At 47.7% G+C, this 27,108-nt stretch overlaps 1 protein-coding gene across 1 annotated transcript in view; it reads left to right on the top strand.

The window, feature by feature from the left end:
- The window catches only part of KNDC1 (kinase non-catalytic C-lobe domain containing 1), a 575,645-nt gene that overhangs the window by 277,370 nt on the left and 271,167 nt on the right, over positions 1-27,108 (top strand). The window contains exon 12 of the mRNA XM_085606188.1: positions 25,194-25,281. Within this exon, the coding sequence (XP_085462314.1) occupies positions 25,194-25,281 (88 nt within the window). The remainder of the gene's footprint in view (positions 1-25,193; positions 25,282-27,108) is intronic.

Genomic DNA, 27,108 nt, shown 5'->3' with positions numbered 1-27,108 from the left:
GGCGATTCTTTGCTCGCTGTAGAGCAGGTCGTTATCCCAGTAGACCCAGTGGGTTCCGGTGGTGTCCCCGGCGTTTTGGGTACTGGCTTGTTGGCGGAGTCCCTCGAGGGAGGGACAGGTCTTTTGTTCCTGGCGGAACTGTTCTTGGGTGGGCCCCCCTTCTTGACGCCACTGAGCCAGATCCGGAAGGTCCTGGTGTTGCGCGTCTTCTTCGGTAGTCGGGTCCGGGAGGTCGGACTCGCCGTTGTCCTCTACGGGGGCAACCGGGGGCGGAGGTGCTGGCCATTCGGTTTCTTCGGATCGGGGGGCGGCACGGGCGGCCATGGATCGGGTGGTTATGCAGGCCCAGTCCGGGAGGCCCAGCATCCCCAGGTGCTCTCTTTTCTCGACGGTGGCCCACGGGGAACTCTCGAGGTCATTCCCCAGGAGGCAGTCCACGGGGGCATCGTCCCGGACCGTCACCTTCAGTAGGCCGGAGACCCCCCCCCCATTCAAACGGGACGCAGGCCATCTTACACATACTCTCAGAGTTATCTGCCGAGCGGACGGGGCAGAGAATGTTCGGCAGGATCTGCTCGGGCTTCACCAGATGACAGCGGACGGCCGTTACGCTGGCGCCGGTGTCACGCAAGGCCTCGGCTCTCTGTCCATTAATGGTCACCCACTGACCGTATTTTCTGGTGTTGGCGGGTAGGGGAGCCCGCGGAACCATGTCTCTTCCCCCTAAGCATGCCAGGACCATGGCGGCCGGTTCCCACCCTTGCTGGGCCGGCTCGTACTCTTCGGGTCCCTCCGATGATTGCTCTTCCCCTAGGGCAGCGGCAGCTACCTGGCGGGGCTTGGGTGTTTGGTTTAGCGGGCAGTTCGGGTCGTTGGCGTAGTGGCCTAGTCGCTGGCACCGGTGGCACGTGACGTTGGCTCGGTACCCAGGCCGCAACGGGGGGTTGCCCCGGCCGGCCGGAGGCGGGGTGCTGGCCACGGGTGTTGCTGGTAAGGCGTCTCTCCCTCGCCCCGGGCCCCCTCCTCCTCCCCGAGGACGGTGCTGGCCTTGGTTGCTTCTGTTCTGGTCGTGTGGCCCTCTCCGGCCCACTCGGGTGCTTTCCCACCGGTCAGCTTCGGCGGCGAGCTGCCGGGGGTCAGTCAGCTTACTGTCGAGTAGGTGCTGCCTGAGCTCGACGAAACAGTTGTTTGACAGGTGCTCCCATACCATAAGGTTGAAGAGTTGTTCGTAGGTGGTGACCTGACTTCCCTTGATCCAACCCTCGAAGGCCCGGCTGAAATAGTTCACGTATTCCACCCAAGTTGTACCTGGGATCCGGGTGCAATCTCTGAACCTCTGGCGGTACATCTCGGGCGTGAGGCCGTAGCGGGTGAGGAGGGCAGCCTTCATGTGGTCGTAGGACGACATTTGGTGATCGGGGAGCTGCAGCAGGGCATCGCGACCCTCGTTGATAAATCTCCCCCAAAGTCCGGCTCCCCAATCACTCCGGTCGATCCGGTGGGAGGTCATGGCGATCTCATAGGCTTTAAACCACTGTTGTATGTCGTCTTCTCGGACATATTCGCGGACAACATCCTTGGGGATGTGAACTTTTTTCTCACTTGGCCCCGGGGTGTGTGGTCGCTCAGGCACCCCCAGTTCCTTATTCTGTTTGCGCAGTTCTATTTCCGCTAGTCGGCGCTCGTGCTCGAGCGTTATTTTTTTCTCTTCCAGCTCTCTCTGTCTCTGCTTTTCTTCTCGTTCCTCTCGAAGCCGCATATGCTCGAGGTTGAGTTTCTGTTCAGCTAACTTGAGTTCCCCATCCATCTTGAGTCGTGCCATCTCCAACTCGTGTAATCTGACTCTGTCTCTTTCTCGGATCTCCTCCTGTGGGAGGCCCGTTCCCCGCTCCTCGGGAGCCGTGGCGTTCTCCTCTGGTGTGACGCTGTTTTGGTCGGAGGGTCCTGTGACCCCAGTTTCTGTCCATGACTCAAGAGCGCGCTTTAGATCATCCTTGGTACTCAGGCCGGTGGTAGCAATGCCAAGTTCTATGCAAAATTGTCTCAGTTCGCGGTGGTTGTATTCTTCTAATTTCTCCATTTGGAATTTCTCAGTGGAGCTGCTATCTTTGGTCGACATCGTGCTTATGTCGTGGGGTGAGCTACTCTCTGTACGATTACGCGTTGATTCGGATCGCGCCGCTGGCCACCAATGTTAGAAAAGGTAGACGGACCGGGAGGGCCGGCCGGGGTCAGGGGGAGAGGTCTCCGGGGAGAGCCGTCTCCAGTGATCGTACAGACAAGTAACTTCCCCCCCACAGACAGATATCACACACGGATAAGGTTCAGTGTTCTTTATAAGCACTTATTTAAGGTACGGTTGAAGGGTACAAGGAGGTCTGGACTCAGGGGTCCCCTCGATTAGAGTCTCGCAAGGTAGGGAAGGGGGTAGCGGGACAGGCTATTTACCAATCAGGTAGTTCGGATGAGAGGATGATGAGCTCACAATCCTCGAGCTTGGTGGTTAGGTGGTACGGTCCGCGGCAGCGCCAGCAGGTCCCGGTGTGGATGGTCGTTACAACGGGCCGCGGCAGCGCCAGCAGGTCCCAGGAAGATGAAGGTTGCAGAAGGCCGCGGCAGCGCCAGCAGGTCCCGGTGAGGATGGTCGTTACAACGGGCCGCGGCAGCGCCAGCAGGTCCCAGGAAGATGAATGTTGCAGAAGGCCGCGGCAGCGCCAGCAGGTCCCGGTGAGGATGGTCGTTACAACGGGCCGCGGCAGCGCCAGCAGGTCCCAGGAAGATGAATGTTGCAGAAGGCCGCGGCAGCGCCAGCAGGCAGGACGATGGTTCACAAGAGAGGCTACGGCAGCGCCAGTAGACCGTCAAGGTTGAGTTCACTCGGTGTCTCTCGACTCCAGGATACAACTGCCTTCCTGCTCCGGAGCTGCCTCAGTTATAGGGCTGGTGCCCTTTGATGTCCGGACCCTCGCACTTGGAGGTCGGAGGGTCCGGGATGAAGGTGTCCAGACACCCAGCAGGGGGTGGAGCCAGTGCCTGGGGGAGCTGGGGGCGATCGGCACCTGGCGGGGGAGAGCCCTTGGTACTTCTTTCTCCCATTGACCTGCCAAGTGGTCCGCTCACCTCCTGGGTGGATGGTGGTGCCGGGATGTCGGGGCCGGCCAGGCCCGGGGTTAGGGTCGAGGTGAGGCCATGCGGCCGCGTGGTGCAGGGCCCAAGAGGGCGGCTTGACCCGGCCGGGGAAGCCGGTGGGGCTGGACCCCGTGATGAGTAGGGGTCCGAGGGCAGAGGGTCCGTCGGAAGACGGAGTACGGGTGCTTGTCGCGGGGGTATGCCAGGTGGGCCGGAGTTCGGGCCCTGTCGTGCGGGGAGGGAGCAAACCGTCTGTGAGGCCTGTCCAACATGTCTTACCAGACTTGGAAGGAGTTTGCGGATGAATGTGATGATGCACTGGACGATTGGGTGAGGCTTAGCCCGGAACGCAGTTATTCCGCCATGTATGATCTGGTTATCAAAGAGCAGATGCTCAGTAGTTGTTTTCCAGGGTTGCGCCAACACCTGTTGAGGTATGGCTCTTTTTGTCCTTGGGAACTTGCGGATGAGGCAGAGCGCTGGGAAAGTGCTAGAGGTCCTCTAGAGTCATTAGTGAGTGATTCCAACAATAGTGGGTCAGAGATCCTCCAGCCCAGCGTGGTGGAGGAGGCTCAGTGTAGCCCAGCTAGGTCCCAGGATAGCGAGGAGGGTGTAGGGGCTCACTGCCTGGCTCAGTGGAGCAGGAGTGAGGGGGTGACCGAGGGTCCCCAGACGCCCGAAACCCTGCCTCAGGACTTGGATGGTTTCATGAGGGAACACCAAGTTGGGGACCTAGGCTGTCCTGTTAGTCCACTTGAGGAAGATCTCTTAGTGAGTAGAGGACCTGGAGCGCCTGTAAACAGGGCTCCTATGGTTCTGGAGTCTGGCAGTACCGCTCCGGTAGGGAGGGTACAGGAGTCCAGCGTGAGGAGTGATTGGGGGATGAGTTCCCCAGTGGAAGAGCCGGTGGGTCAGGGACTTCCCAGTTGAGCTAGGATCCCGTGTAGTGACCATGGGGACACCACTTCTGTTCTGGGGGATCTCCACGCACTGTCAGGTGGACAGGGGACGGGAGATCAGCGCCAGACAGACAGTCGCTCGACATATGTGTCATTTGATAGCTTCAGGGGGATGGAGTGTAAGTCCCCAAAAGTCCTGGAGTGCCAGGCGATTATTCCACCAAAGGTTCTAGGCCGGAGGTTGGAAGGCCAGGTTCGGGATCAGCCTGACCTGAAGGGTGGGACGTCTGTAACCAGCGTCCCGACCGGTTCTTCTTCCAGAGGTACCGCCCCAGTTGGTAGGGAGCAGGGCTCTGGAAGGGGGTGCAGAGGGTGGAAGAGCCCACCTCTGACCCCGGTGCAACCTGAGGGGTTAAACCCTGGGTTGGTATGGCGTTCTAGGTGTACCCCTCGCCAGAGGAGTAGGAACCCTAGGAGAAGAGGTAGGGGGAGGAGAGCCTTCCCTGAGACTCCTGGTCCGCCTGACGGTGTAGACCCTAGGCTGGAGAACCAGTGGCAGTCTAGTCCTGTCTTGCAGACAGGAAGAGTGGAGAATGGCTGCTATGTGCCAGGGGTTACTACCCCCCACTCTGTGGTTAGGCAAGGACCGGTGGCACCTGGGTGGCCTAGGGCCTGGTCTTGGCCGCGGACAGCTTGGGAGTACCAGTGGGGTAGCCCAGTTGGTCCAGACAGTGGTTTTAGAAGGAATTACATGGGTTCACCGTGGCGTAGAACCGGAGGGTGTCCCTGCAGTTGCGGGCCCGCGTCCGTGTTCTATCGCCCCAAGCAGGGAAGTCCATCACGGTGGTGATTGGTCTGCCCTGCGTTTTGGCTGGAAGGGGGTTGTGTTGGACTTGGCCCTCTGGCAGGTTCACCCCTGAACTTTTTTTTGCTTTTATTGGTGACTTGGTGATAGTGGTTTTTGGTTTCTGCGCACTTTCCCTGTGTCCCAGGGTAAAGTGCGTGCGCACTCTGAGTGCATATGGTGAGATAGGCCTGCCCTCCCATAGGAATGCATGGGGAATGTATGTGTCCCTGGTAGTTCCTGATGCGTGGGGTGTGCAGGGTCGAGTCTGGTATGTGCGGACTCGTGTGGTTAAATGCTGCGCAATGATGCGTGTGGCGTGCGTGTAGCTAGTATGGAAGTGCCACTTATAGAAGTGGGCACTTCGGTGTGCAGTGTAAAATGTGTGCCTTGTCGCGTGATTGGCTGGCTGAGGTCATGTGACGGGCTAGGGATTCCCCAGAGTCAGGAGGAGTCACCCGGTGGTGAATAGGGAGATTAGCATGCTGATGGCTGGGGAGGAGTGCGCCTTGGACCTGAATAGGGCAGGGCTTTCCCCACATAATGCTGGCTCTGCCCCCTGTGGTGCGACTGACGACCCTAGCCCTGCCAGTGAATAGAGTGAGGGGCTGAGCACATAAAGGGTGCTCCCCAACCAGCTGCGACTGGTTTTCCTCCTCACCCTGAACCAAGAACAAAGGGCTTTACTGTATAAAAATGGGGCTGTGTCCCCACAGAATCTGTTCTCTTGCTGATCCAACTTGAGGGGGGCCTGCTGCTGCTGGGCGCCAGGAGAGACCGCCACTGGGGACTGCCTCCCTGCTGGAGGGCCCTGTGAGCTGGCCCCTGGGCCCAGTCTTTGCCCCCCTGCTTCTGCAGACTTTTGCTGGACTTTGTGCCTATTCTCTCCTGCGCGCCTGAAAGCGCTCTTTGTTTCACTTATAGCGCTAGGAGCGCTTTAATTGTGGCCAGCAGCGCGGAGCTGCAGCTGATAGCGAGGGAACCCCGACGTAGGGATTCCCTGCTATTTTTCCACGTTGCGGGTGCCCACCCCGCTTATTGCCGTGCACTTCGCGGGTGGCTGCCCCGCTTATTTGAGTATTTAATTAGCGGGTGCCCACCCCGCTCTTGCTGCCGCATTTTTGTAGAGAATTCACGTCGCGGGTGCCCACCCCGCAACTTAAAAACTACCTTGAAAATCACCGCTGCGGCCCCGTTCGGCCGGACAGGAAGTCAGGCAGTGTTCGTGGTGACGTGGGCAGGGCCTCGTCCTAATCCAGGAAGTCGACGGGAGCCTACCCCGCGCTTCCCAGGAGAGCTCCTGTGAAAGTGAGCCCGATAGCAGGAGGAAGCGGAGACCGAGGCTCAGCGGGAGCCTACCCCGCCTACCGGAGGAGAAGAGAGCCGGTGAGTGGGGGCCGCGTGGGACAGAGCGCCTGACGCTCCAACGTGGGGGGCAGCAGGGTGAAAGAGTCCCCCGTGTGGGACTCCGACGTCTGGGGGCCTTTGTGATTGGGAGCCTGCGAGGCTCCAAGGCTCTAGGGGGCAGTTCATTTGGTTCTTGAGCCCCGAGAGGGCTCCACCGGAGGTGGGGGCATTTCTGTCGTGCCGGCAGGCACCAGGGCTGTGCGAGTGTCGGGCGGCCCCGGAAGGCAGCGGGCCGCCCCAACGTGTCCCCGAGCCCCGAGCGGGACTCCAACGGTTACGTGTGGCATTCCTTTGCTGTTAAGAGCGGCCCCGGAAGGCAGTGGGCCGCTCCAACGCAGGGCACATTATTGATCAGAGCCGGCAAGGCTCAGGGCATTTCGTGTTGCAAAGCCCAGAGGGGCTCAGGGGGCCACAAGTGGTCCAGGAGAGGCTCCAACCCCTGCCATATTTGTTTAAGAAGGCACAGTGGTGCCCCAGCATCTCTCCAGTTGCCCAGCACTTAGTGGGCAACTGCTACATGTAGGTTGTGCTTTGTGCGCCCTGGTTTGCGCAGCCTGCGCAGGCGCACCCTGACTCTGCTGGACATAGGGCGTCCTTGCCCCTACAAGGCCAGTTGGCCTAGGGACTGCCACAGGTGGTGGCTTATGTGAGTTCTTGCGCAATTGTGTTTCCCTGCACCTCTGAATGTGTTTTTATGCGTCATGTGTTTTCCTTCCCTACACCTGAATGTGATGCATCATGTGTAACGTTCTATTACCCCTACAGGTATTGTGATACTTAGGTGGTTGTTTGTTTTCTCCTAGTACAGGTGGTGCTAGTGAGGTCCTAGTTCCCTGCGTGACATTTTCCTAAGGTGGTTAGGGTTGCGTAGGTGGTACTTACCTGTTACCAGTAATTACTGGTTGTGTGCTACATTTGCTATTTTGTACTACAGTATTATTCCTATGTTCTAAAAGTGCTAATTCCTGACAGTGGTCCATGTGGCCCTGTCCCCTGTATATATAATCCCTTGTAAATTCTGCCCGTGCCTGTTGGCACATTGTAAAGTGTGTGGTTTTATCTAATGTGTTTTGGTAATACAAAGGTTATTTTTATATAATACCTTGTGTGGAGTTTCTTTTGTGGTGGGCCTTGGGTGTTGTTGCTGGGTGCGCGTGCAAACGCTTTACACATCGCCTCAGGGATAAGCCTGACTGCTCGTGCCAAGCTACCAAGGGGGTGAGCAGGGGTTATCTTTGGCGTGTACCTTCCTTGCCCTGACTAGAGTGGTGGTTCCTGCCTGGCTTTGGCGCAAGCCCTAGCCAACCAGAAATCCCATTTCTAACAGGCAGTAAACTCCTTATACCAAAATCGAAGGCTCTACAGTTGTGCATTTCTGCTCGCATAACAACGTTTTCAAACAACGATATTCTAGATTATCCCAATCAAACTTCCCTCCCAGACTTAGAATCTCTGATCCTTATAACATTTGTGATAACACCATAGCTTTCTACGTTGTCAAATTTGGCTTTAATGAGGGGCCTATAACTACGGCACCCAATGGAATATAGGCCATCCCACGAGGAAGGTGAGAGAGAAATTTCTAAAGGCACTGGATAGTGTTCTCTCTGTCACTAAATCCAAAATCACCTGATGATTAAAAAACAATTGTTAGTGGTAAACCTAGGGAAATATTTATCCTAATATCCTGCTATGCTTGTTGACATGTTTCAACCCCTAAAAACAAGTCCTCTAAAGGTCCAGGGCTTTCATCATGACAAAGAAGTGGCCTGAAGGAAAAAAATAAATATGTTTCCAACCTCACTTAGAGGGGACAAACAAATATGCAACACACAAATCCATGCATGTAATGGCTTACTAAGCTACTTTCCAAAAATAATGTTCAAACTTGATTCCTGTAAGAGTAAAGGCACATCATATTGCATCAAGAGTATACATACGTCAGGTGAACTCATAATCCACTTTGAAATTGGTGTTTTTTTATTGTGATTGTGCAGATACACGTGATTCTCTTTCGTTGCAGCACACACATCCCATTCCTCTATTAATGAAAAAAATACTAGATTCCTATCTCAAAGGTATAGATTGTGGTTCCATGCTACGAGCAGTCACATAGACTCGTGTCAAGGCCAAACGTCTATGTAAATGTGACAAGGAGACATATAATTCATAGTAGTATAAAGACTCACAAAATAATACTGAAGATATTGGGCCTGATTCACAGAGATAAAGTTAGGCAAAAGTCTAGCTTTATGACTTTTGGTATTCACAAAGAGCATTTACTACTTGCAAATGCCCTTTGTGAATACCGAAAGTAAAATGTTTCTACTTTCAGTATTCAAAAAGGGCATTTACGATTAGTAAATGTCCTTTGTGAACCACGTAAGTCGTGAAGTTAGACTTTCATCTCAGTTTACTTTTGTTAATCTGGCCCATTGTTTCTTACCGGTGTATGGAATCTCTAAACGCAGTAATGGGAGGAGTAGGGGACATACCCTATAGTCAAATACTGTGGATGAGTAGTCAAAGCTTTGAGATATGAATCTAGTATTTCTTTAGTTAATAGAGGCATGAGATGTTTGTGATGCAGCTACAGAAAAGCGTGTATTTGCACAATCAGAGTGAAAACAAACCAATTTCACACTGGATTATTAGTTTATCCAGACGTGTATATACTGTTGATACAATATGTTGTGCCTTTTCTCCTACAGGAATCAAGTTTAAACATTTCTATTGCATGTGAATGTGTCCCCCCTAAGTTAGTGAGGTTGGACAGATAAAAAATAAATGTTGTCCTGATGAAAGCCGTGCACCCTTAGAGGCTTTGTTTTACGGTCTGCAACATGTTTACAAGCATAGCAAGGTAATACGATAATTATATCCCATGGTTTACTCATAACTTTTGTTAATCATTCCTGAACAACTGCTAATAAAAGGGATACCTTGGTTGTACTATGGTCTTTTATTCTGAGAAATCCCCGGTTGCAATTTATATCAAAAGTGCTCCCCGGAATATGGTCAAGCCCATCCTGGTTTTTAGGAGCCAGGTTGAGATCCGATGATGAAGCATGCCACTACTAGAGCGTGTGAGGGTTTAACAAAAAAGCATTTTATTTGTCCCTTACATAAGTTGAAACAGATTTCCAGATCAATGTGATTTTGTGGCAGAGTGGGAAATCTACAGTTTAATGAGGGACCACCATACTCTCTTTTACATTTTCTTAACCCTCCTATTGCTGTTACAGCAAAAGATTTTAAAGTGGCTGTGTTCATTTTCCTATTTAGTTTAGTGTTGAAAGCTTTTCCAAGGTATCTATATGATGGAACTAGCTCCACTTTCATTAGGCCAAATAAAAAGTTTACTTTTCTTGCTGAACACCAACACTTTCATTTTCTCCCAGTTACTCACCAAACGATTAACCTCACAATATTTTTTTAATGCATTTCATTTCCTTTGAAGGCCAATTTGTGTCATATCCATTAATATTAGGTCAACGGAAAATGTAGATGGGGCATGCTGGACGCCCATCCTTGGAGAAAATGAGTGAACATTTTGGAGAGAAGTAGGGGGATTAAGCAAGATAAAGTGTGAAGAGTGTAGGAGGTACTACACGCCCCTGATGTAAATCTTTATTCATAGGGATTTTATTCTATAGTGAACCACTTTTATTTAGTTCCACTCTCTCTCAATTAATCCTGTGAATTTCTCTAAATTATGAAGCAAAACCTGGGGGTTGTTCATACATTCTGATATTTGACAAACGATCTTCCGGTTAACCAAATCAATAACAGCTTGAAACTCGACATAACAACAAAATTAATTGCCCCATATTTAAATTGTTTGTGCAATTGTCCAACGACTAAAACAGTTATCTATGTTTGAATGCTCATCCTTACAACCTCCTTGTTTAATTGGGATGAGCTCATTACGATCGATCCAATCTTTCATATATAATAATATTGCTTTAGAATAAACATTTGCTCCTATGTACACAGTTGAAAAGGCGATAGTTTTTAGTGTGCATCAGGTCCATTTTTTTACAAATGGGCTTAACTAGTTCCCCTTACAACTTCTGGGAAACTGACCTTTTTTGTCATATCTGAAAAGGGAAGTGACATATGAAAAACAACTTCTACCACAATCTAGATTTGCTTTGATTATAATTTAAATCATCTGGGCCAACTGCTAGGATTTTATATTTTATCGTTTTTATTGCATCTGCCTTTAGGTAGAAGGATAATTCCTCATCACATGTGTATGCATCAACTGAAACTACTCTGCTTCCATTCGCATATAGTTACCTCAGGTACTTCATCCAGCTTTCTACTACTGCCATGCGTTACTGCTTGTGATTCAACCCCTGTACCCTTCTGAACAAAACACCAACATTTCGCCATGTTTTTTTCTGGGATTACCTAATCATTTAGGCCCAGTTGGAATTGTATTATTGTATCATATTCCTTTTTCATAAGGGAATTATATTCTGCTGTACATTCACAATCATTTTTGATCACCTTGTTCTCCTGATTGTCACATAAGTTCTTCTTTAGCTTACTCAATTTCATTTTTAAACATTGACACTGGGCATTGAATCATATTCTATAATTATTTTCCTTCCTTAGCTACATTTTTGAGAACTGGATTTTTTTGGTGATGTTAACTATTAGACAATTAGCAAGTTATTTTATAACTTTGTTATTACAATCAATTATCTCCATCTCACTTACTTCCAAATCCTCAAGATCTACTGACCCTTGAGTCTGCCTAAGCACAGCTAGATGATTTTCATCAATACTAGTTGTTAATCGCTGTGGAAAATTAACTTGCAGAGGCATAACATGTTCATGTTTAGTATTCTAAAATAATCACCTCCCCCTGCACTACCCATCTGGAAATTAGCTAACAATTCAAGATGCCAAGCTTGCACAAACACATAATTAAACCGACATTTTTGGTTAGCCATTTAAATATTTCAGAAGCAAGAGTATCTAATTGAAATCTACCATTTAAACAAACAAAATCCTGGTCCTTATTTGCATATCAGATGTAGCCTTACATCTAACACAGTTAGGAAGACCCCTGCAGGTATATTGTATACCGACAATAGGTCTGACTGAACTAGGTCCTCCTGCTTTGGATTCAGGCATATTTTAAATTGAAGTATTTGGAAATGAAGGGCACATATTATTTAAATCATTATGAAAGAGAGTTTGCTGTTGCTTAAATAAATATTTGATCCCTCAGTAATACAGAAACTTTAAGCAAAATTAGATTTCTAATGAAAGCAAATTTTCATAAAGATTCACAATACTTGCTTAGATCCACGAACAGTCAATGTTTAATGTCTTTAATACCTTTGCTACTCTTGTAAAGACTTATAATATTAAACCCCCTGAGGTACATCATAAACCTAACAAGTTCGCCTGCGAGTAAATCCGGACAAAATCACTGACAACAGTTTTTTTCTACAGACAGCCACATCTTCATGAAACATATAAAGTCATTCCCTTCTAAAGCTTAACAAGACGCTCTCGATTTAGCATTTGTCCTAATCCGTTAACATTGTAGCAGAATATTAACAGACTGCTGGGAGAAGTCTGATCCTAATCAATATCTCTTATCCTCGTATTTTCGAATTCTCATGTCAGGCTCAATGGAACACAACGATTCCTAATTTCAGGATCTTTTCATTGTCAATTATCTTTCAACTGTGGCAGACTAATTCTCTGCTAAACCCCACAGATCTCCTCTGTGTCTCACAGCTTTCCTCATTCAAGGTTAATTTGGTTGTTACTTAATCCCCCATGATTATTTAAGAAAAGCTTTTTTTTTTTGCAGAATTTTATATAGCGCGAACTTGACCCGAATCCAATAAGGTTTCAGAGTGCTTTACATAGCACCAGTTACATTACATGAGGACATACATTCATTTTTTCTTTTTTTTGTTAGGCACGGGGAGATTAAGTGATTTGCCCAGAATAACAGGATGTTCAGTCATTACCAAGACTCACACCCAGTTCCCCAGGTCCGAGGTCAAGCGCCCTAGCCGTTAGGCCAATTCCTCTCCCCTTTACAAGCTTTGATTGTACTATTTTCTCCCTTGGTACCGTTTCTTATCCCTTGTAGATTTAATTGATGTTCTGCACACCCTATTGCATTTTTAACCAGGTATGAAAGAAAGCCATATACTTGAGACCTACTTTCTGATGCAAAGGGGGGATAGGGGCAGTTTGAAATATCTGCAGTAGGTGTAATCTATTTAATCATCTACACGTTTTACTTTTCTCTCCCAATCTACACAAGTCAAAATATAGTGAAAAACACTGATCAACTTCTCTGTCGTATTCGTTCCCGCTTCCCTCCTCAATGCTTCCTCAGTTCCAGTTGTCTTTCTTTAACATACAAGGATTCCATCATTCCCCCCTTCAATCTAGGGTTCCAGTCCCCTTCTTTGCTGTGTATTCTTAATAATACCTAATAATACCTGACTTTGCTTCCTCATTTGTATTTTACCATTCTTGTTGATAACCATTTTCTTTTTTTCCAGGTAAAACCCTTCTATCATTCTCACCAATGATGACTTACAACAATTTCACTTCCTCTGCAATACTTTTTAACAATCCTTTTTGCATCTTCATTGTATCGTTGTTTAAGACAACTGTCTCAAAAATAGCCTGTGTAGTTTTCTGCATAAGCAGGAGTACATCTAACACCGGACCTGATGACGAAGCAGAAGTATCCAAATTTAGAAACTTCTGCAAACTTAAATTACATGCATGGCCGGACTGGCTGTAGCGGGCACTGGGTGTTTCCCCGGTGAGCCGTCAGGGTGGGGGCCAGTTTTGGACCCCTGGGGGACTGATTTTGTTACCAGGGGTCGGTTTTGCTGTAATATCGGCCCCCTGTCACAAAAGCAGCTGCAGTGTTTCTATGCGCATCCCATAACCCCCCCCCCCCCCCCCCCCCCCCGCCAGAGCTGGTTTGTGTTCCGAGTCTGGCCCTGTATACATGGCTAACTTGATGCATTCTTCTTTGTGTCCTCTTTCATATTAGGGCACTCTAATTCCTTCAGGGAAAATTTAGGAGCAGATATTTATCTTTGTGTTTCCACATTGTGATCATCCACTTCAGGCAAGATATAATTCATCTGGAATATGTGTTAATCTGTGGTACTGAGGAGAGTAGCAGCTCTCTATGCTCCAGTACTGAGACTGAAGAAACCCCAAATTATCCAAAATAATTGAGGAACCCGATGACATACCCTTGTTATCAAACTCTACAACCGTTGGGGTTGCTATTACATTGATAGAACCCTTTTGCTTAAAATGTTTCCGCACAAAGGGGCATATTATCAAGAAATGGCGTTAAAATTATCGCTGCTTTAGCGGCAGAAAACTGATGCTAAAGCGGCAATAATGGGCTTGATAATATGCCCTTGAGAATTCCCATAGAAGCCCATGTTCTGCTGTCAACATGGGCTTCTATTGGAATTCTCTGCGGGTCTCACGCAGGTCTCCATGAACGAAATCAGCCCCCACTGCAGTGAAATCAGCTCCCTGCTCGGCAGAATTCCAAAACGCCCGGTAGTCAGTCCGGCCCTGGAGACCGGGATGAATGCAAAGCTCACCCAAGAGCCAAAGATTCAAATTACAGATGGTCACCTTTGACCCCTCTACCTGCACAAGACTGAGGCACTGCAGACCATACTCCATGTCCCAAGCACCCGACATGAAAGCTTCAAAATACCAGTCCTGGAGAGCAGAGGGGCTCTGGGAGCCTGGATGTGAAAGCCTCTTGCTCATCTGAGGGAGGGATTTATTGCAAGTTACACCTTCTAAAGAGTCCCAATCAAGGCTTGTGTTCTGGTTCAGAGAGGACCTAGCGGTTCGGGCTGGACTGAAAAAGTAGTAGTAATATTGGAGCAGGGTCAAGAATGTTTTACATATGGCTGGGTCCAAACTGAGGCGGCATGAGGGCAAGAAATGTGTTGGAATGCTACCCCAAGCCAGTGGTTAGATTTATTGCAAACGTTCCTCCCATCACCTTTTCTGTATTTGATGTAACGCCGTAAATGTTGTGCGCTGTGCCCGTACGTGGGTTTGTTGCTCACTGTGCCAATGGAACCAGTCTACACCTGACTGAAAAGGCCCAATCAGAACGAATCAGTCTTGGCTTGTTTGTGATCCGGTTCAGGGAGGACCTGGCCTGGTGGTTGGGAATGGACTGTACCTGTTGGAGCAGGGTCAAGACTGATTTACATATGGCTGGGACCAAACTGAGGTGGCATTGTGGGTAAAAGAATGATGGGTTGGAATGCTACCCCGAGTGACTGCCAATGCTTAGACTTGCTGCAAGTGTTCATCCTGTCACTTTTGGTGTGTTTTATCTGAGGCAGGGTGGCATGGGCAGCCAGAGGTGGGGGAGGAGCAATTCAGAGGAGTGGGAGGAGCAATCCGCATCCAAAGAAGGAACTTCAGGGGATTATTATCAAGCACGGCATTAAAATTATCGCCGCATTAGCGGCAGAAAACTGCCGCTAAAGCGGCGATAATGGGCTTGATAATATGCCGCAGAAAATTCCAATAGTAGCCCATGTTGACATCAGAACATGGGCTTCTATGGGAATTCTCAAGGGCATATTATCAAGCCCATTATCGCCGCTTTATCAGCAGTTTTCTGCCGCTAAAGCGGCGATAATCTTAACGCAGTTTCTTGATAATATGCCCCTCAGTGTTACAAGGTGCTTGGGTCAGTGTGTAGCACTTACCATGGGCATCTCTCAATGGTCAATTGAATTGTACAAAGCTCATCTTTGTGGTGATCAGTCTTTGGATGAATGACTTACAGCTCTTGGATGCTATTGTGGGTCTCCGAGGAAAAAAGTCAAATTACCAAACTTTTCTAGTAGCTAAGAATCCTTTAGATACGATTCCGAGCTGGCTGTTATCCCAAATATACACCAATTATGTCTCTCCCCATTAGCTTCAACATTTCGTTCACAATTTATATGTTGAAGTGTAATTAAATATTGAATTTAAGAAGTGTGATATCTTACAGTGCACAAAACAGGTATCACCTGCAAACCTCAACAATTAACTCTCAGGCCAACCTCCAGTGCAAGGATTTTCTGAGCCCCAAGCAAAATGTTTCTTTGCATCATGGATAGTCCCTTTCCTCTATTAGTAAGATGATTTTGACACTATTTGTTGTGCTCTGGTGTCCTCTTGTGGCCATTTTGGGCTGTGCCTAAATACTGATGAGTACTAGGGGGCAGATTTATGAGGCCCGTTGCGCCATCGGAACGTCACTTTTTGTGACGTTCCGTGGCGCAGAAGCCTGCGTGATATTCATCAGGCAGCACTGAGCCACTTTTTTTGGCTTAATGCTGCCTCATAAATATCAGTGTTCTGCGTTAAAGGGGCGTGCAATGGGTGTTGCTGGGGGCGTTCCCAGCAACATCCATGGCCTTTTGACATTGCCCCAGATTTACGAGAAATCGTAAATCTGAGGCAGCGCCAAAAGCTTCCGCCTCCCCAGGGGAGGCGTAAGGGAGGCGCAACGGGGAGAAATATCTTTATTTCTCCTCGTTTTTCCTTTTTCTATGTGTGCTGCATTCTACAGCATCCATACAAAGAGGAAAAACCTCTTGTGATTATTTTTGTACAGAAAGGTTTCCCTTCCTGTACAAAAATATTCATCTCCGCAACGCAGGCACCCTTGCACCATGGTGCAGAGGTGCCTGCGTTGGCGCAGGCAGCCCAATGTGCGCCGGCGCAGGGGAAAAGGACAGGAATGCGCCGCATTTTATAGATACGGCGCATCCCTGCCCTTTTCTTTTGCCGTAGGGAAGCGCAGCAGGAAGGCCTGCTGCGCTTCCCTATGGCAAAACCTCATAAATATGCCCCTAGGACTTTAACGCTGCATCGCTTGCTTAGTCAACATACATCATCGGCCTCCCATCAGCTTGAGACATCGTCCATAGCTATAATTACCTTTTCATGTCCCTGAATTTACAGCCGCAAAGAAGGCATAACATAAATATCCATGGTTTAAAATTGAGAAAGAAGTCCTCCCGTCAGGAATGATAATTACTTTTTTACTCCCTAAGAAATAATTTTCTTTGAACTTCCAAAATGTAGGGAGTACAATTCTGCAGTTTTAAAACCGTGGCTGGAGCTGTCTTAAGTATAAGGGGGCAGATCAGCAAGTCGGCGCTATGAAATTATCGCCGCTTTTGCGTCCGTTTTCAGGCGAAAAGCGGCGATAATTTCATTGCCTTATCAGCAAACACACGCTATTGCGTGTTTTGCTGATTTAGCGCCCCTTAAAACAACGGCCAGCTTTGCATCTCTAATGGGATGCAAAATGGGCGTTCCGTGCCAAAATAACTTGAGAAATGTCGCTAACCGACATTTCTCCAATTATCAAGCTGCACGCAAACAAGCAAAGTGATAAGAAAAGTAGCGCTAACCACAGTTATCGCTACTTTCCTTACACCTGCTTGTAATCTGACTTAGCCATGTAATCCAATGGGAGGTGGATTACATGGCTAAAACCACCCTACCCTATCAGCAAGGTATCGCTGGTCGCAGTGCGATTACCGCTGGATTTCCAGTGATAATCACACTGTTTTCCAGCTAACGCATGGATTCCTATCGCTTGGGAGATAAGCGTTGCTGATAGCACGATAGAATCCAGTGTTAGCCTGCGATAATTATCCTCGCGCTAAAAGCACTGAGCGATAATTATCGCAGGCCCTTGCTGATATGCCCCTACGAGTCTTAAGTGGGAGTGTCTGCCGCTCAGCGCGTAACCTGGCCCTGCTTTGAATGAAAGGGTGTAGTAGATGTCAGACACATTTCACTCCGTTGGGTTATCCGGGAGACTCTTGCCGTTGTGTGGTGTGTCATCTCCGCTTCAAACCTTTTCACTGGGCTGCTATCCTTTGTTGGGAGGGTTTATTGTCTGGGGTAAGTCAGATGCTTCAAATGAGTTTCTGTGAAGGTTGCAATTCATTTATTGATCCAACAGTGGCAGAAAAGTGATGTCGCAGGTGTAGGCGCTCTCAGGCAAATAAAAAAATGTCAGAAAACAAAGGGATGGTTGAAAACCAAAGCACAATGTACGGAAAGATTGCTCTATAATCTGTTTTGTTTCAAGGAAAAGTGTCAAGACTGCCAAAAAAACACCGTTTTTGTTTTAGGCAGTCATCAATCATGAATTCTTTTCTGAGGGTGGGCAATGAATGCAACAACTTTTGTTACAAAGATTTGTCTTGTATTTGAAATGATTGTTTGGGGGTGAATGGGTTAAGTGGGTCACCGTTGGGTGAGATGGTTCAGTACAGACTGGGATCTGAAATAACCATGTAGATGAATCAGAGGTTCAGATTTACCAGGAATCGTGCAGCGCAATGTTGCAAGGAAATCTGCAGCTCTGCAGTGCATGAACAGCACAACTATTAAGCAGTGCTGTATTTACTATGACATCGATGATGTCATCAGTCAACGTTGCACTAAAAATACCTTGTTTGCATGCTGATAAACATGATTCGGCATTGTGCCATGGTGCAAACACACCACAGTGTGTTGCTAAATTTTGTGCCCGAGAAACAACCTCCAATCCAAATCTCTACATAAAGACAACAGTATTGTAACACACAATGATGGCGACTCCCCCCCGCAGAGTGTGAAGCGGGGCCTTTGAATCTCCCATATCTCACAGAATGCCTTGAGCTGAAGGGTTGAGGCCCTCCTGCACCATATTGGCTTCACGGTCTTATATATTGTCCCTATAAGGCAACCACACCGCAACGGACTGCGCCAAAGGGGCTTCCATGGATGTCGGGTTCACTAAAAGGCCAGCAGTTGCAGAAGTGACATCACGCATCCTCTGACCCTCTATGACACACAAGGATGTATCACACTAAGAACATCAACAGCCTCTTGTTTGCTGCTGGGCGGCCAGGGAAAGGCAACGGGAACTACAGCACCTTGTTTACTTTCTGTCTCTACCTCTTCATCAATGTAACTCTGGACCAAGGGTAGCAGGTGTAGTGTGGGGAGGCCAAAATAGCAGGCCAGGTGTCATGAAAATGACCGGACTTAGAAGCAAAAGCAGCCCTGGCAAATGTTGTCAGAGGAGCCCTCATGCTGTACGTAATGCGCGAGCCTGACCACTGCAAAGGGGTTGGGTGGAGTTCTCCACACAAGACATTTTGAAAAACATTGCAAATATAGTGTGTTTTGCAACACATTTTTAATTTCATTTTTCATTTTTAGAATCTTGTCTATTCATTGAATGTATAGATGGTGGTTGGATACATGGCTACATGGCTCAGTGAATGAATAAATAGGTGGGTGAGGAGTGGATGGATGAATGAATGAATCAATCAATCAATCATTTATAAAGCAAACTACATACCCGGAGGGGGTCTCAAGGCGCTGTGGGGGGGAGTGGGTGTGCTACTGATCGAACAGCCAGGTCTTGAGCATCCTCCTGAAGGTCAGCAGGTCTTGGGTCTGTCGTAGGCTCAGTGGGAGGGTGTTCCATGTCTTGGCGGCGAGGTGGGAGAAGGATCTCCCGCCAGTGGTTGTTCTTCGGATGCGCGGGACGGTGGCTAGTGAGAGGTCGGCGGAGCGTAGCTGGCGGTTGGGGATGTAGAAGGAGAGCCGTCTGTTGAGGTAGGCTGGGCCGGTCTTGTGGAGTGCCTTGTGTGCGTGGATGAGGAGCTTGAAGGATATCCTCTTGCGGACGGGAAGCCAGTGCAGGTCCCTCAGGTGGGGGGTGATGTGGCCGTGGCATGGTACGTCGAGGATCAGTCGTGCCGAGGTGTTTTGGATGCGTTGTAGTCGTTTTATGAGCTTGGTCGGGGCTCCCGCGTAGAGAGCGTTTCTGTAGTCGAGTCTGCTGCTGACGAGGGCCTGGGTGACTGTCTTTCTTGTGTCTGTCGGGATCCATCTGTAGATCTTGCGGAGCATGCGGAGGGTGTTGAAGCAGGAGGAGGAGACGGCGTTGACCTGCTTGGTCATTGAGAGTGTTGGGGATGATTCCCAGGTTGCGTGCGTGGTCGGTGGGTGTCGGGGCTGCTCCCAGTGCCGTCAGCCACCAGGTTCAGCTTCAGAAGGCTGGTCTTCATCCAGTCAGCGACAGCCTTCATTCCTTCATGGAGGTTGGCTTTGGCGGTGATGGGGTCCTTGGTGAGGGAGAGGATCAGTTGAGTGTCGTCGGCGTAGGAGATTATGTTGAGGTCGTGCTGTCACGCGACGTGTGCGAGCGGGGCCATGTAAATGTTGAACAGTGTCGGGCTGAGGGAGGATCCTTGGGGTACGCCGCAGATGATCTCGGAGGCTTTGGACCAGAATGGGGGGAGGCGGACGCTCTGGGTTCTGCCGGAGAGGAAGGAGGTGGTCCATTCCAGAGCCTTGTCTCGGATCCCTGCAGCGTGGAGGCGTGCACGTAGTGTGCGGTGGCAGATGGTGTCGAAGGCGGCGGAGAGGTCTAGGAGGATGAGTGCTGCGGTCTCGCCGTTGTCAAGCAGGGTCCTGATGTCGTCGGTGGAGGTGATGAGGGCAGTCTCGGTGCTGTGGTTGCTGCGGAACCCTGACTGGGAAGGGTCCAGGATTCTGTTTTCTTCGAGATATCGGGTTAGCTGTCTGTTGACAATTTGACCATTGAAACAATTCAAGAAGGGATGACAATGAATAAAGATTTTTAGCTATGTGGAGACAATGTTCTCAGTGCACAGACCAAGGATGGGTACTTTGGTTTTCATTTTAGCTTCTGCATTAAAGCATCACCCTCCACAAACACTACCAGCACCAATGTTTGTGAACCACCCTTAGCACGTTTTTTTTTTTAACACAGTGCTCTGATATGAACTAGGGCTGAAACAATCAAACGGAAAGCATCCGAAACAGATCTAAAACAGAAGAGAAAAAGACATACGATGTAGTTGACACATTGCACAGTTTGAAACCAGGAACCCTTGCATCATTCCCGGCTTCCACTTGGCCACATTGTGTGATCCTAGGCATTAACCTTTTTTCCACAGAGCCTCCTTTTTTTCCATCAACTAAGGAGAGGACCTTTAAATACATCTCTTCAGAGTGTGCGCTACACATAAACAGAAGGCTGTTAATGTTACTCCACCCGCCAGGGCAGGGGTGAGGGGCATGAATGTTTGTAGGTTCATAATTAGACTCACTACTATCAATGGTCCCTCAATGCAACATTATAATTGTATATACTATAATGAAATGCGTTTAATCAGTGACTTCTCCCTGAAGGTCAGCGCAGCTCAAGGTGACCCTGCAAAACGGCTTTGAAGCGGGCGTGGTCTGTCAGGGCCAGCTTTACAGCCATTTGTTTTGCATTGTTTCTTTGTGAAGATCTGTAGCGTTCCAGACAGGAAAAGGTCCCCACAACAAAACGGGCCAGCGAAACCAGCTCCACGCTGTCAACATTAGGAAAACGCCTGTGCCTAGTGCAGACCCGAAGGGCACAAAATGCCAAAATGGTTTACCTCATGGGTATTTTTATTTTTGTTTGTTGCCTATTTATATAGCGCGAACTCGACCCGAAGGGATTGGAGCGCTTTACATAGCACCGTATTTACATTACACATTGAGGCACGGGGAGATGAAGTGATTTGCCCAGACTCAAAGGATGTGGACGCGACCTCGAGGCTCAAACCCTGGTTTCCTGCGCCAGAGGCGGCAGCGCAGCCGACGGACCACATCCTGGGTTATATCGGACCTGTTTGAAAGTTTGAGAATGGCATTGGAATTATTTTATTGTAATGACAAATAACTTGTTCAGAGGTGGGCGAATTGTTTGAACACTTCAGGATCCCTTTATGCTTCTATGCAATCCATGCTATGGTGATATTTTGAACTGTCTTGCAGCACTTAGCCCTGATGCACAGAGTTACCTATGAGCGCTAGGTGGCACCAAAGTATAATATTCGGATTTATCGGAAGGAAGCCAATTAAAAAGTAGTAAGGGACTTATTACATTAAATAAATTGCAAGTGCACGTAATTTTTTTTAAATCATGAAGCCAGCTGAGAGCTGTCATCGTTAGAGCACTACAAGCAAGTACCATATTTCATGCTGAGAAAACATTGGAATGAAATTGAATAAAATGTGTTACATTTTCTGTGCAGCGACTATAAACTAGACTCACCCAAATGTCATAAACTTTCAAATGCACTGGCATCGACATGCGTTCTTTTCCCTAAAAATCCATTCCAATGACATCATCTATGCCAGTAAAGTCATCTCTAGGTTCATACTAAAACTAAGCTAAAATGTAAATTGCCAACGAAGACCTAGGTAAAGAAAGATTTTGTAGACACATAGCTCAGCCCAACGGTGGGACATTAAGATACACCGGCTGCGATGGACAAAGTGGAGCTAAAGTATTTGTGATTTGGGATGCTAGTCCTACCCACACGAACAGCAACATAAATGCACACAACACCCACAGTGCTATCCACATTTGGGCAGTTTCCCCTAGCAGTAACAGTGTATGCTCTGCAGTGTTTCTCGCGTTGTGCTTTGTATAGCAAGAAACATATGTGCATTCATACAGTGTGCTCAGACACAATACATGGTAGCGGCACAACAACCCAACAACCACTGTTATGAACTCTATCCACTCTGGAGCACCCACCCGCCCCTGCCCCCACCGGCTTTTCAACCTCAGTAGAGACAATATCAGCCGCAAGCTTACTACCATCCTCAACGTCTCGATAATCACAGACACATTTCCTGACGCCTGTAAATATGCAGAGGTCAGACCCCTCCTTAAGAAAACCTCTGCAGACCCCAGTGAGCCCCAGAACTACCATCCCATTTCACTGCTCCCGTTCCCCACCAAAGTCCTGGAGAAGGCTAACAACTTCCAACTCACTGAACACCTGGAGAGAAACAACATACTAGGCCCTTCTCAATCAGGCTTCGGAGCCAACCACAGCACCAGGGCAGCTCTGATCGCTCCAACAGACGACATACGCACCCTACTCGACAGAGGAGAATCAGCCATCCTGATACTGTTTGACCGCTCCGCAGCCTTTGATACCGTCTCTTACCACACACTTATCGATCAAGTACGCAAGATTGGAATCACAGATGACGGGCTCAGAAGGATCGCATCCTTTCTTACTGGGCGCACGCAGAGAGTCAGCCTCCCTCCCTTCACCTTGCAAGCCAAGCACACCATTGCGGTGTCCCCCAAGGCTCATCCCTCAGCCCAACCCTCTTCAACGTCTACATGACACAGCTCACAGACATTGTCAGATCGCACAACAGCATCTCCTATGCTGATGATACACAGCTCGTCCTCTTGCTCTCAGCAGACACCACCTTGACAAAGACTGGTTCTGGCGTTCTTCTCGTCATCCAGCGTGGGCTGCATGGAAATCCCGTAACCAGTCCAAATGCTTCTCTCATGCTGTTAACCAGCATGAGAGAAGGGCCAGGGTTGGATAACGTGGGTTCTCTCAGAGCTCCTAAAGGCACTGTAGCCCTGTGCTTGCTCTCCACCCCAGCTGTCTATGACAGCTAAGGTTGGAGAGGTTTAAAGTAAACATGTCTGGCTAGCCACCGCAAGACAGCCAGCCAAAGTGACATGCACACTTTAAACTTAGGTGCCCAGCACCGCCACTCCTCCCTGCTGCTGCTACTCATCAGCAATGCAATGGCCCCACCCTGGCACTCGGCTCAGAAAAATAATTTTAATACCATTTTATTTTTCATCTCTGTGGCATTTCTATTTAGTGGGGTGACGCTCCTCCACGCTAACGGTGGAGCCGCTCCTGCCGATACCCATTTTATGCATAAGGCTTGCATATATAGTTGTTATTTACCGGAGAGCTAACATTTGAAATTTGGTGCTTAAAGTTTAGCACATCGGTTGCAGATCCTTTGTACAATCAACTATTTCATTGTCATACTCTTAACATTAGACTTTTATTAAATAAATGTTATATTTGCTTCTTTTTCCACCAAAGCGCAGTAAAAACCTTTTTCATTTTGCTGGTTTTAAGCTTCACTCTCTATTTGCTGCATTTTAAAAATCACTGTACTTGTGATCCACTGTGTTATGATTTGACAATCCATAATCTCCAACGTAGGTTTGAAACTGTGTGAGAGTGTATGCCCTGTTATTTCTAACAGCATTGTGTAAAATCTTTGATGGTTGATTACTGATACTGTTAAATACAATAAAGAATTGCCATTGTAACTATAGTATAGGACTAGGCCCTACTGGAGAATAGATTTCAGTCGCTCTTGAATTTGTAGTAATTACATTATGTTAGCCATTGTCTAATCATAGAAATACCCTAGATCCAGCCATCTTCAGAAAATGATTGCTTGAGTGAAGTACAAAGAAATATGTATTTCCACACTTTTTCAAGTCGTCCTTAGTCAGTCAAAAAGTGGTGGATGTCACGTCAACCCTCTGTAGAATCGGCAGACATAAATACGTTCTAAACAGGGTGGATGGCTCATACACCACTATGTGTTGTTAAAAATCCTGCATCCACCAAACTCTAGACCAGGCTTTAGAAAGATCCAAAATACTTTTTCGAAAAAGGTGATACTGGGTATGAAAATGATTTTACCTTTTCTAGAATCACTTTATCCGTGCAGATACATTTATTTTTTTGGGTGTTATGTTTGTGGGAAGGCCTAGGCTTTTCATGACTAACATGACCGTTGGAAATGTGCCCTTTTTCCAGGTCCCTCCAGATTTTTTGCCATGTGTTGCTGATTCCCTTTTTCTGGCCAAAGACCTCTACCCACTGTTACTCCTGTTAACTCATGGTAAAGTGCTTGTGCTCTCCATTTTTAGGTCTCGCCTGACCCAGCGCATGCGCTGGTCTGGCGAGACTTATTGAGAGGGCTCCAAAAAGTGCTACCAGGCCAGCCTAGAGCTACAGTGCATGTGCCCGGGCGCGCGCGCCGCGCTTTACCGCAATTACTTCCACTTTCGCGGCCGCAGGGCCACTTGGCATAGCCATTAGGTCTCGCTTTTGGGACCTTATAGGTATTTAGTTACGCAACTGTTGCATGGCTAAACACTTATAAGGTCCCAAAGGCGAGACCTATTGGCTATGTCAATGCTTGTTATTATGTTAGAATTAGAACACCCCTAATTAGCACCTTTGATTTACTTGTAAGTCTCCCGTAAATGGTCCTCATGTACTCAGGGCCTGTAAATTAAATGTGACTAGTGGGCTGAAGTGCTCATTGTGCCACCCACTAAGTAGCACTGTAAAAAAACGTAAGCTAGACCTGCGAATGAAGCCCGGTGTGCAGTTATAAAATGCCATTTTGACCTGGTAAAATAAACCCTTTTGACAGGCTTAAATCGTCCTTTTAAGCAGCACCTAGAATAGACAAAATGGCGTATTAAGAGATGTGCAGGAAGGGTCACCTTCCTGCACTTAAACAAACTACCCCTGCACCTGTAGCGCCAGTGCAGGGGGAAAACGCAAGGCTGCACCATATCCTAGTAAATATGGTGCAGCCTTGCGTTTCTGAAGTGGTGGAGTGAGGCGTTAAGCCATGACAGCCAACGCCTCATTCCACCACTTCTTTGTACATATGCCCCCTAGTGCTCAGCTCGCTTCACGATCACATCCTGAAAATATAGGGATTGCCACTCATGCAAATCACGGTAATTACAGATACAAATTAAACAAGGCTTTATTTCAGTTGCAACAGGAAAGTGGACATGATGTCCTGGACTTGAAAGTTTATTTTCAGTTTCCACCTGCTGAAACTGGATTTAGGGATGCGCCCTCAGTGTCTCTTTTATAACACTCACAAAGCATGGCTTTGTAGGAATTAGAAAGATCCTATTTCTGTTCAGTATTGAGTATGACTAGTATTTCTGTCCATAGGTCCAGAGGTCCAAAGCTGAATGCCCTGGAGAGACAGTTGAGGTGGAGGAAAAAGATGATGCTGAGCAGTACCCGAAATCTAATTTTGGTATGATGATTAACATGTAAAATAAATGTAACTAAAGAATGCTACAAAATGTTTAAGACCGATCAGCAAATCTAAAGTATTTAGCAATGTGAATGTGCTATGGAGAAAAGATGTTCCTCTCAGAAGTGAACCTGGATTGGACAATTAGATCAGGCAGAGTAGAAGCAACCACCAGAGTCCAAATGGCGGAGAAAGTGCTGAGCAATAGTGTGTTCCTGACTGGAGCAGTGTGATGGAACCCATGAAACAGATATAATGGATGTCTAATATGAGCTTTTATAAGGTGCAGCACTCAGAAGAAAATGGCCCGCGTGCTGTGGGCAAAGTGCAGGCTATATTCATGAAACGACAAAAGCTGGAGGAAGCTAAAAGGATAAAATTGATTGAAAACGAAAATGGATGATTTTAGCAATAAAGTTGTATATTTAATAAAAAAAAGCAAAGAGGAGTGTATAATATCGGTTATGTCTTGTAAAGTTTTAGCTATGTAAGCACATGGTAAGAAAGACACATTTTAGTTACCACTAAAAAGGAAGTTTGGATCAAAAACCAGAGAAGTCAATATGGTTGTAAAATGCCAAAAACGCCTACCGCAAGATGGCTCATTGGGTTGAACGCTTGGACTGAAGCAAGCAGCGATATGCAGGTCTCGAGTTTGAATCCTGGCAAGGCTGGCTCACCCTCATATTCTTTGAGGCTGGTAAAATGGTATAATCATATTAGATAAGTGTAAGTGGTTTGTGGGTACAGACATCCAGACTCTGAATAAGATATTGGGACTTTTCTACCTTAAAGCAGTCAAGGAGAAGAGCATGCTTGTGAAAGAGATATCATTCAGTGTACAAGAGGACTAGTACATTCCTTAAAGTGAAGCCTGTTTGCCAACTGCTTGCCATTTTTCAAGTTGCAAATCCAGTTCAGGTTCAAACCCAAAGCATAATATGTCCATCAGCTATGAGGGTTCCTCTTGCAATCATTTTGAAATCCGAGTAGACCACAGGCATCACTCTTTCTGCAAGCCCCAAATCACACATGTGCCATATATCCTTTGAACCAACCATGTCAGGCTTACGCTAAAATAGTTGCTCGATTCTGCAGCTATTTTTCAACATAACAACTCCTTCCAGCAAACAGTTAAAGGAAGCAGTATATGATGTTGTCATTTCCTCATTAGCTCATTTGACTCCTGGGATGTATCATTCCTGGCCACATTTCTATAACAGCCATTGGTTGTTAAAGTGCAATCTAGGTCTGGGCGGAGTTTGCGCTGCATTAAGAGGAGTTACGCAAGCGGCGAAGTGCGTTACGTCGTGCAATTCATGCTGATTTTTAGTTTCAGGTGTTTGTTTTGCACTGGAAAATCAGGGCGAACAGAACCACGCGCAGCGCAAGAGGGCGCTGCTTCTTTCTGCCACTCAAGTGGACGTTCCACTCATGTGGCAGCTTCCTCAATGTGAACAGAAGGTTTCTCAACGTGAGTGGTAGCGACCATCCATGACTGCCCATATTGAGAAATCTCGCCGCAAGGTGGTCTGGAGTAAGATTTTACACGCTCACTTTCGCCAACTTAAAACTAAAACACTCCACAAAATCCACGAGCGGAGCAGAATTTCCCACCCAGGCGTAGTGCAAACCAGGCTCCTTATTCCTTACACCAAGCCTTATTTCAGTTGGCACTCAAAGTGAAGTACATCAGAGTAGCGAAGAGAAGAGGTGAAACATAAAATTGGAATAGCTAGGAAACCCAGAGTGTATGCAATACTATTTGAAACAAACATGTAAAAAAAACATTCTTATGTATGCCTTTTTATCCATTTTGACAGAGGG

Source organism: Triturus cristatus, chromosome 1_2 (genome assembly GCF_964204655.1).
Source record: "Triturus cristatus chromosome 1_2, aTriCri1.1, whole genome shotgun sequence".
Lineage (NCBI taxonomy): Eukaryota > Metazoa > Chordata > Amphibia > Caudata > Salamandridae > Triturus > Triturus cristatus.
This window is presented reverse-complemented; position numbering and strand designations above follow the sequence as displayed.